General features: G+C 39.6%; 1 protein-coding gene across 1 annotated transcript in view; it reads left to right on the forward strand.

Moving 5' to 3' along the window:
- Positions 1-10,673, forward strand: part of LOC103250214 (zinc finger protein 724-like) — a 12,016-nt gene extending 1,343 nt beyond the window's left edge. Inside the window, exons 2-4 of the mRNA XM_008048807.2 lie at positions 1,475-1,601; positions 2,094-2,189; positions 7,799-10,673. Of these exons, the coding sequence (XP_008046998.1) occupies positions 1,475-1,601; positions 2,094-2,189; positions 7,799-9,771 (2,196 nt within the window). The 3' untranslated portion in view covers positions 9,772-10,673. The remainder of the gene's footprint in view (positions 1-1,474; positions 1,602-2,093; positions 2,190-7,798) is intronic.
- The last annotated feature ends 609 nt before the right edge of the window (positions 10,674-11,282 follow it).

Raw genomic sequence — 11,282 nt, forward strand, 5'->3', positions numbered from 1 at the left:
AGAGGATTGCCCGAGTCCAGGGGTTCGAGACCAGCCTGGGTAACCTGGTGAGACCTCGTCTTTACAATAAATCAAAAAATTAGCTGGGCGTGATGGTGCCGGCCTGTCGTTTCAGCTACTTGGAAGTCTGAGGCAAAGGGCCTCCTTAGCCCAGCAGGTCGAGGCTGTGGTGGCCATGAGAGTGCCACTGCACTCCAGCCTGGGCAACAGTGAGACTCCTACTCAAAAAAAAAATAAGGCCGGGCGTAGTGACTCACTCTGTAATCCCAGCATGTTGGGAGGCCAAGGCCAGAGGACTGCCTGAGCCCAGGGGTTTGAGACCAGCCTGGGCAACATGGTGAGACCTTGTCTCTATAATAAATCACAAAAACTAGCCGGGTATGGTGGCGTGCATCTGTAGTTCCAGGTACATGGAAGGCTGAGGCGGAAGGATCATCTGGGCCCAGCAGGTTGAGGCTTCAGTGGCTGTGAGCGTGCCACTGTACTCCAGTCTGGGTAGCAGAGTGTGACTCCAACTCAAATAAATAAATAAATACACTGTTAGCGGTTACAGGACATGAGAGATATAGCTGCACCCGGCTATAGCTTACTTTGAAAAATGAAGTCAGGCTGGTGGTGGCTCACGCCTATAATCCCAGCACTTTGGGAGACTGAGGTGAGAGGATTGCCTCAGCCCATGGGATCGAGACCAGCCTGGGCAACTTGGCGAGACCTCGTCTCTACAATAAATCAAGAAAAATTAGCCAGGCGTGGTAGTGCGTGCCTGTGGTTCCAGCTACCTGGAAGGCTGAGGAAGAAGGATCACCAGAGTCTAGCAGGTCAAGGCTGTGGTGACTGTGAGTGTGCCACTGCCCTCCAGCCTGGGCAACAGAGTGAGACTCTGACTCAAAAAAAAAAGAATAAAAGAAATGAAGTCTATTATCTTTGTTTATTGGTCAGATAAACTGAAATAAAATTCAGGCTGTACAATTTACTGAATGTGTGACAAAATACTCTCATTGGTCTAGAAGCATTGGCATCACTGGCAAGCATGTTAGGAATTCAGAAACTCAGGCTTTTACTCTGATCTCCAGAGTCACCATCTACATTTTAATGAGATCTCCTGTTTGTTGAACACAATAGAATTGTGGAAGGATGTATCCAACTAACCCTAAGTTCTTCATATAATGAATATACATAATTTATCCTGTGTGATGTAAATATAGCACTTAAACATGTGCATGACTGTGTCACTGCCCTTAATTTTATACTGTGTTATTTGCAAAATACATAACGTACATCGGTTTGTGGCTCTTATGCCATCCCTTTTGCCCAGAGTTAGAGAATGCATTAGGGAATATTTCTGTGTTAAAAATTATCGTATTGAATAATTCTAGTTACTCATGTCAGACCTGTTCCCTTACTGCTCTCATTTCACCTAAAGTCAAATGAAGAACTCTGCCTGTGGTCGTTTGGTAAATATTTTTTTTTTCAGAGACTGTTGACCTTCAGGGATGTGGCCATAGACTTCTCTCTGGAGGAGTGGAAATGCCTGGACCCTGCTCAGAGGAATTTGTATAGGGACGTGATGTTAGAGAACTACAGAAACCTGGTCTCCCTGGGTGAGGATAACTTTAATAATGATTCCTATTCAACACTAAGGGTTTAATTTCCCTCCATTTTCTGGGTGTGTCTGCTTTGCATGTGTAAGCTTCAGATCCCTATCTCCAAGGAAAACTTGGAGATCTGTTGATGCAGAAAAGAAAATGTTCAAGATATTTTATTTTGACACTCATCTTTCTCATTCTTGAGCTGATATGTATACTTCAGAGTAGATGAGTGGTAATTTAATGAATTTAGTGGCATAAAATTTTATTGCCCACACTGTAAAATTAAGTTGCACCATTAATTTCTGATTCGGTCGTACGAGGTAGTAGAACGAAGAACCCACAAATTTAAAATACTTCTTGAATATTCTAAAGGTTTTGATAGGAAACAGTATTTTAGGGTTAGTTTTCTAGAATTTTCTATAGTTTCATTTTCTCTATTTAGCACAGTACTAGGTGGTAACGGCAATCCCAGCAAAAGTTACATTATTTTTTCTAATAAAACAGGTCTTGTTATTTTTAAGCCGGACGTGATCACCTCTCTGGAGCAAAGGAAAGAGCCTTGGAATGTGAACAGATGCGACATAGGAGCCAAACACCCAGGTAGGTGGAGCGTAAATGAAGCAGGTGATGCAAGCTAGAGGTCTCAAGGCCAAGGATGGAGCTAGGCCTTAAAATGTGATTGGCAAGCTTTGCTCCAGTGGAAGTGGTTTCAGAGAAACCTAGGTGTCTTTTCCTTGCTTTTGCATCGGACCTTGTCTGCCCACGCTCTTAAATTCTGTAAGAACTCTATTTTGCCTTTGGTGATGCTTTTGAGTTCACAGTGAAAATCAAGGACTTCTTCATGCTTATAAGAGACTATGATCTGACTACCTGTTTTTCGGGGGTGTGGGAATATTTGCATATTTTTGAGGAACGTTGTGTTAAATACTTCTTTAACCTCTCTTTTTGCGTCATGTTTGAAATGTGTAAGAGTAGTGGTGACAGAGTGGCAGAGTATATGCTGTCTGCTTTATGGTTTCTTAGCTTACGGAGGTTTCAAATGTGATTCTTCAAAAAAAAATTGTTTTTAAAGGGTTTATTTGAGCAGACAGCAATTTGTGAATCAGGCAACTCTGAACGAGGAGTAGGTCAGGGCTCCAACAAAGGGACTTGAGAGGAAGGTTTCTTTCTTTTTTTTTTTTTGAGTTGGAGTCTCACTCTCGCCCAGGCTGAGTGCAGTGGCATGCTCATGGCCACCGCAGCCTCGACCTGCTGGGCTCCGGCGATCCTTCCGCCTCAGCCTTCCAAGTAGCTGGAACTACAGGCGCGTGCTACCACGCCCGGCTGATTTTTGATTTATTGTAGAGATAAGGTCTCGTCAGGTTGCCCAGGCGGGTCACGAACGAGAGGAGGGTTTCTGTAGGATGAAGAAAATAAAGTTCTTGATTGATTTAAGTCTGAATTGTAGTCCATTTACCTTATTCCCAGTGGGGACTTTTTTTTCTCCATTTAAAATGTTATTTTAGATTCACAGGGTACACATGCATGTTTGTTACATGGGCATACTGTGTAGTCATGGGAATTGGGTCTCAGGTGGCCCATTCCCTAGGTAGTGAACATTGTGCCCTGTAGGTAGTTTCTGAACCCTAACTCCTCCCCGCATCCCCCACCTTATTAGTGTCTCCAGTGTCTATTATTTCCATCATTGTGACCATTTAACTCCCACATATGAGTGAGAACATGTGGTGTCTGGTTTTCTGTTTCTGCATCAGTTCACATAGGATGATGATCTAAAGCTCCATCCATGTTGCTGCAAACGACATGGCTTCAGTCTTTTTTATGGCTGCCAGAAATTTATATTCAGAAATTTTGTCAGAAAATGAAGCATCTCCCTAAATATAAGAAAATCTAATGGTATTTTAATTCAAAAATTTAGTATTTTAATTCAAAAATTTAGTATTTTAATATGAACTGAGTTTGGTAATTTATTTTGTTTTGTTTTGTTTTTTTGAGTTGGAGTCTCACTCTGTCACCCAGACTGGAGTGCAGTGGCCACTCCCAGCCACTGCAGCCTCAACCTGCTTGGGCTCCGGCGATCCTTCTGCTTCAGCCTTCCAAGTAGCTGGAACTACAGGCGTATGCTACCACGCCCGGCTAATTTTTTGAAATATTATAGCCTGAGTCCGCAGGTTCAAGACCCGCCTGGGCTGCGAGAACTCATCTCTACAATAAATCAAAAAATCAGCCGGGCGTGGTAGTGCATACCTGTAGTTCCAGCTACTTGGAAGGCTGAGGTGGCAGGATCGCCGGAGCCTAGCAGGTCAAGGCTGCGGTGGCTAGGAGTGGCCACTGCACTCCAGTCTGTGTGACAGTGAGACTCCAACTCAAAAAAAAAAAAAAAAAAAAATTACTGAAAATGGTATAGTGAAGTAAGCATTCTACCAGGATCATATTGCTGTGTATTTCCTGTTTCAAGTCTGTCAGTGTTTGCTTCATATATGTGACCTATTATGAGATATATTTATAAATTCCCAGTGAGTGAGCACTTTTATGATATTTTAATTTCCTTTGTCTCTTGTAAGTTTTGACTTAAAGTATAATTTATGAAATGACAGATTTTTGCTTAAAATGTATTTTTCCTAATATAATTGTTACCTCTCCTCTCATTTGGTTAATGTTTGCTTGAAATATCTTTTTCTGTCCCAACACTTTCAGTCTAATTTATGTCATGAGATCTACAGCGAGTCTCTTGTAGACAGGATATAGTTGGATCTTGAATTTTGGGGGTTTTTTAAGTCCCTTTATTTAACATAGGTCATTTGGAAAGTTTAGTTCACTAATAAATAAATAGTTTTCTGAGAAAGAAGTACTTACTATTACCATTTTATTGTTCTATCTGATTCTTGTTGCTATTTTGTTTTTCTTTATATTTCTATTTTTCTCGATGTCTTGTTGATTTTTGTAGTGACATGCTTTGACTCCGTTGTTACATTCTTTTGCGTATCTCCATAGGTCTTTGTTTTGTGGGCACAATGGGAATTACATAAAACCTATTAAAGTTACAATAGTATATTTTATTTTATTTTTTGAGTTGGAGTCTTACTCTGTCCCCCAGGCTGGAGTGCAGTGGCACACTTATGGCCACCACAGCGTCGACCTGCTGGGTTCCAGCAATCCTTCCGCCTCAACCTTCCAAGTAGCTAGAACCACAGGCGCAGACCACACCCAGCTTAGTCTTTCATTTATTGTAGAGATGAAGTCTCACCAAGTTGCTCAGGCTGCTTTTGAACCCCTGAACTCAGCCAATCTGTTTGCCTCAGGCTCCCAAAGCGCTGGGATTACAGGCTAAGCCACCACACCCTGCCACAACAGTACATTTTAAACTAGTAACAACTTTTTTTTTTTTTTTAGAAAGCAGAATTTATTGAGAGGACAGAAAAGCTCCCACAGTGGAAGGGGACCTGAAGAGGTTGCCCCACTTGTAACAACTTAAGTTCAGTTGCATACAAAAATTCTGATTACATTTGCCTTCAACTTTGTTATTAATAACACTAATTGTTTATTTTTACATTGCATGTATGTTAACTAGTGTTTATTTTTTATGCTCTTGTCTTTTGAAATTTAGATTTTAATTAAAAGTTTTTTGTTTCATCATTATAATACTATAGAATTTATTTTTGAGTATGTTCATACCTTTTACAGAAAGTTGTGTATTTCTCCTTTATTTTCTTTTGTTTTTAGCATTTTAAAATTTTCAGTGGGACTGACACCTGTTTGTATTTCTTTTATTTTCTTTTTTTCTTTTCTTTTCGAGTTGGAGTCTCACTCTCCCCCGGCTAGGGTGCAGTGGCATGCTCACAGCCACCACAGCCTCGACCTGCTGGACTCGAGATCCTTCCACCTCAGCCTTCCAAGTAGTTGGAACCACAGTCATGTGCCAGCATGTCCAGCTAACTTTTTTATTTATTGTAGAGATGCGGTCCTGCCAAGTTGCTCAGGTTGGTCTCAAACCCCTGAGCTCAGGTAACCCTTATAGGCATGAACCACTGTGCCTGGGTGTTTATATTTCTTGTAGGGCAGTTCTACCATTGATATATTTTTCAGTGTTTGGTTAGTTTGAAAAATATTTTTTCTTAATTATAAAGAGCAGTTTTGCTGGTTATTGTACTCTTACTTGGAAGTTTTTGTTTTTCAGCACTTTCACTATATCACCAAACCCCTCTCTAGCTTCCCAGGTTTCTGTCTGTAGACAGATCCGCTGGTAATCTTGTAGGATCATGCATGATACATCATTTTCCTCTTGCTACTTTCAAGAGTCTCTTGTCTGTGACTTTCAGAATTTGCTCATATTGTGCCTTATTATGGGTCCCTCTGTTTTTATTTTAGTATACATTTGGTTGAATTTACTAATTTTTTCTAATTTTTTTACATTTGAGAATTTCTAAGTTTTTTTAGTTGGAATCTTGTTCTGTTGCCCAGCTGTGGTGCGGTGGCATGACCATGGCTACAGCAGCCTCGACCTGAGGGGTTCAAGTGACCCTTATGCCTCAGCCTTCCAAATAGCTGGAACTGCAGGTGTGCACCACCACACCTGGCATATTTTTTTGATTTATTGTAGAGATGAGGTTTCAACAAGTTGACCAAGCTGGTCTCAAACTCCTGGGCTCAGGCAGTTGTCTCTCCTCCACCTCCCAAAGTGTTAGGATTACAGGTGTGAGCAACCATACCCAGCCTGAGTCATTTTTTGGTATACTTCAGTGTGTGTTTTGTTTCTTTTTATACTTTTCATTGATTTGCAAAATTTTTATGTAGTTGTCTGTGTTGCCATTTCTTATTGAACATGATCGAGGTGATTATTTTTATTTGTTCTGATAATTTACAGTGCTTTTTTTTTGAGTTGGAATCTCACTGTCACTCAGACTGGAGTGCAGTGGCACACTCACGGCCACTGCAGCCTTGACCTGCTGGGCACAGGCACGTTCTACCACACCCAGATACTTTTTTGATTTATCGTAGAGATGAGGTCTCATCAAGTTCCTCAGGCTGGTCCCTAACGCCTGGGCTCAGGCTATACTCTCATCTTGGCCTCCCTAAGTGCTGGGATTACAGTCTTGAGCTACTGTACCTGGCCATAATACTTTTTAAAGTTGATTTATGAATATTTATTTTGTTCCTCTAATTGGATCATGTTACTCTGACACTTTGAACATATTGTAATTTTCAGTTGAGATTTGGGCGGTATAAAAAGCCACCTAGAGCAGTTTTGATAGATCGGCCCCATAGCAATATACCATACTAGAAATTTTGTGACTCTCTCAAGCTTGTTCTCACAGTATGTCTTACCTGAATATGTGATTTTTTGTGTATTTTTGAGTTGGAGTGTCATTCTGTTACCCAGGCTGGAGTACAGTGGCATGCTCACAGCCACCCCAGTGTCGCTGGCCTCAGGCGATTCTTCCAAGTAACCAGAACTATAAGCATGCGCTACCATGCTTGACTAATTTTTTTTTTTAATTTTTATTGTAGAGATGAGGTCCCACCAAGTCGTCCAGGCTGTTCTCGAACCTGTGGGCTCAGGCAATCTGCTCACCTCAGCCTCTCAGAGTGCTGGGATTATAGGCTTGAGCCACCATGCCCTGCCAATATGTGTGCTTTTTAGTTAAAGAGGTTTGCTCATGTTTCATTTCTTTTCTTTTCTTTTTTTTGCTCATGTTTCTTAAGAATCTATAGTCATGTGCTATGCCTGTTTCAACCATTTACCAGTTACCTTTGTAACAAGCATTTATCCTTGATCTCAGTAGACACAACCTGTCATTCAAAGTATATCACCATTTTTTTAGCACTCTGTGTCATGGAAGACAGAAACCAGTCTTTGGAAAGGCCCTCAAGAGCCAGAAGATTGGGACACATGTACCATGATTTTCTTTCTCTTTTGAGCTGGAATCCAGGAGGTTGACATTTGCATTTCACATTTACACAGGTTGCACTGGAGAGGAGAAGTGGCTGTTGTGGGTAGATATAACTAATTTTTCTAGTTATATCTGCTATTTATGTAGCAGTTTTGGTAACTGACCAAAATTTAACAATTTTTTTGTTAAATTTGTTGTCTATAAAGGAATTAGGTCCCTTGGTATCCTATTATGTCATTTAGATATGCTTGGTATTTTATATTTTAGACATGTAAAGTATATGTAGCTGAATCTAATTTCATGTTTTAAAATTTCTTTCAGCTGTGTCTTCGTATTTCACTCAAGGTCTTTTGCAAGGGCAAAGCATAACAGATTCATTTCAGAAAATGGTCCTGAGAAAATATGGGAGCCGTGTGCTTGATCATTTGCATTTAAGGAAAGACTGGAGGAGTGTGATCAAGAATAAGGAGCAGAAAGAAAATTTTAATGGGCTTAACCAGTATTCATCACCCATCCATAGCAAACTCTCACGATTTAATGAGTTTGGCAAAGCTTTTGACCAGTGCTCAATCCTTCCTGTACATAAGAAGATTCATAATGGAGAGAAGCCCTACAGTTGTGAAGAATGTGGAAAATCTTTTAACCATTTTTTGACCCTTAATAAACATAAGAAAACTCATACTGGAGATGAGCCCTACAAATTTGAAGAATATGGAACATCTTTTAAGCAGCGCGCACATCTTACTCAGCCTAACAGACTTCATACTGGAGAGCACCCTTACAAATGTAAAGAATGTGGCAGAGCCTTTAAGCGGCGCTCGCACCTTAGCAGACACAAGGTAATTCATGCTGAGGAGAAACCCTACCACTGTGAAGAATGTGGAAAGTCTTTTAACAGGTGCTCTAGCCTCATCCAACATAACAGAATTCATACAGGAGAGAAACCCTACAATTGTGAAGAGTGTGGAAAATCTTTTAACAGGTATTCAAGCCTTACTCACCATAAGAGAATTCATACTGGAAAGAAACCCTACAGTTGTGAAGAGTGTGGAAAATCTTTTAACAGGTGGTCAAGCCTTACTCAGCATAACAGAATTCATACTGGAGAGAAACCCTACAGTTGTGAGGAGTGTGGAAAATCCTTCAACCAGTGCTCACACCTTACACAACATAAAAGAATTCACACTACAGAGAAGCCCTACCAATGTGAAGAATGTGGCAAAGCCTTTAAACAGTCCTCAACCTTATTTAAACATAAGAGAATTCATACTGGAGAGAAGCCCTACCAATGTGAAGAGTGTGGAAAATCTTTCAAACAATACGCAGGCGTTACTCAACATATGAAAATTCATACCGGAGAGAAACCCTATCAATGTGAAGAATGTGGCAAGTCTTTTAACAAGTGCTCGACCCTTATTCAGCATAACAGAATTCACACTGGAGAGAAACCCTACAGTTGTAAAGAATGTGGGAAATCTTTTAACCAGTGCTCAAACTTTACCCAACATAAAAAAATTCATTCTAAAGAGAAACCCTACAAATGTGAAGAGTGTGGAAAAGCCTTTAAACAGATCTCAACCTTAATTAAACATAAGATAATCCATACTGGAGAGAAACCCCACAATTGTGAAGAATGTGGAAAATCTTTTAACCAGGGCTCAAGCCTTACTCAACATATGAAAACTCATACTGGAGAGAAACCATATCAGTGTACAGAATGTGGGAAATCTTTTAGTACATCTTCAAGCCGTATTCAGCATAGCAGAATCCATACTGGAGAGAAACCCTACAGTTGTAAAGAATGTGGAAAATCCTTTAACCAGTGCTCACAGCTTACTATACATGAAAGAATTCATACTGGAGAGAAACCCTACAGTTGTAAAGAATGTGGAAAATCTTTTAAAATGTGCTCCAACCTTACTCAACATAAAAGAATTCACACTAAAGAGAAGCCCTACAAATGTGAAGAATGTGGCAAAGCCTTTAAACAGCCCTCAGCCTTATATAAACACAAGAAAATTCATACTGGAGAGAAACCCTACCGATGTGAAGAATGTGGGAAATACTTTATCTGGTGCTCAATCCTTACTGAACATAAAAGAATTCATGCTGGAGAGAAACCCTACAAATGCAAGGAGTGTGGCAAAGCCTTTAAGCGGAGCTCACACCTTACTAAACATAAACTAATTCATACTAGAGAGAAGCCCTACAAATGCAAAGAACGTGGCAAAGCTTTTAACCAGAGCAGAAGTCTCTCTCAGCATAAGAGAATTCATACTGGAAAAAAGTCCTAGGAATGTAAAACATTTGGCAAAACATGTCATAACTACTCACATCTTACCAACATCAGATAGCTCATGCTGGATTAAGCCATATAAATGTCATGACTGTGGCAAACCCGTCACAGAATATAAACCTTAGAGTACGCAAGAGTATTTCTATTGAGGGATAACTTTACAAATGCTAACACTGGTACATTCATGTATCATATGACATCTTATTGTCCACAGGAGAATTTACACTGAAAGTGATCCTCCATCAGTTGCTCAAACTTTATTTAACATAAGATAATTTGTATCAGAAATGAATGTGAAAAAAATTTGCCCAAAATATGTATTTTAGAAAACACCAGAGAGTTTATACTGAATGGTACTTTACAGATGCTGTAAATGTGAAAAAAAAAAAAAAAGAATGTAAAATCTAGTCTAAATATACATCACAGAATTAACAGAAAGTGGTAAAGTGCTAATACCTTCAGATATTAAGTCAGAGTGTTTCTTATAGATAATCAAAATTAATACAGTTAGATAATTTACTTGTATGATGGGGACCCAAAAAACCCCAGAATTCCTTTCGGAGGGTGGGCCCCTTGTGGCATAGATTTCCCCCACGAGGTGAGGCTTCTCAGAACCTGTTGGCATCGTTGTACCAGCTAACGTTGTGAGAGGCTGCATTCAGCTTTAGTGAATTTTTTTTTTAGAGATTTTCAACACATTTGCCCATTTCATGATGAATAACCTACATGAACAGTCTGCCCACATCATGCTGCGTGTTCAGCAGTTTTTACCAAAAAGAGCATGACCCTCCTGTGTTCTGTCCTTCGTATTCACCCCCATCTCTTCCTGAGTGACTTTTTTTGTTTCCTAGATGATAAAAGTCCTCAAAGGAAAACATTTTGGTGATATGGAAGAGGTGAAACAAAAATGGCAGAAGCACTGAAAGACATCAAAACTGATGCATTCAGAATCTGTTTTGAGCAGTGGAATAAGCATCTCAAATAGGTGTATTGTAGCACTCTGAAGGTGACTGACGTTTAAACATGTACAAATAAATATGCAATTTATTAAAAATAAGTTTCTGGGTTTTTTGGGTCCCCCTCATATATTATTAGACTCATGAAGAGCTGTAATTACATTCAAGGTAAACTTTTTGCATTAAAGTAATCATAGACTTTTGTAAACCAAATATTGATGTAATTCAACTTTCAAATCATGTGAACATCTACCTTTATTCCTGGTATTTGTGTGAAAGCATGTGGGCAATGCTTGCTGCTTCAGAACTAGGAAAGGTCCTCCTTTTTAGGTGGGCATTATTTATACACTTCAGTGAAAAAAATTAAGGACACTAGAATGTAAGGCACATGGAGAAAATCTAAGTGGAGAGACTCTGCTTGTCTTATAACACTCTTCTAAGTGATGTATGAGGTAGGTGTTCAAGGTAATATTCTGCATAATAGATACATTTTTAGGAATTATTTTATTTTTTATTTTACCATTTCCACATTAAGGTATTACTGTGGATTTTG

This window comes from Carlito syrichta, unplaced genomic scaffold, assembly GCF_000164805.1.
Source record: "Carlito syrichta isolate Samal-C Ts95f unplaced genomic scaffold, Tarsius_syrichta-2.0.1 Scaffold126787, whole genome shotgun sequence".
In the NCBI taxonomy this organism is placed as follows: domain Eukaryota; kingdom Metazoa; phylum Chordata; class Mammalia; order Primates; family Tarsiidae; genus Carlito; species Carlito syrichta.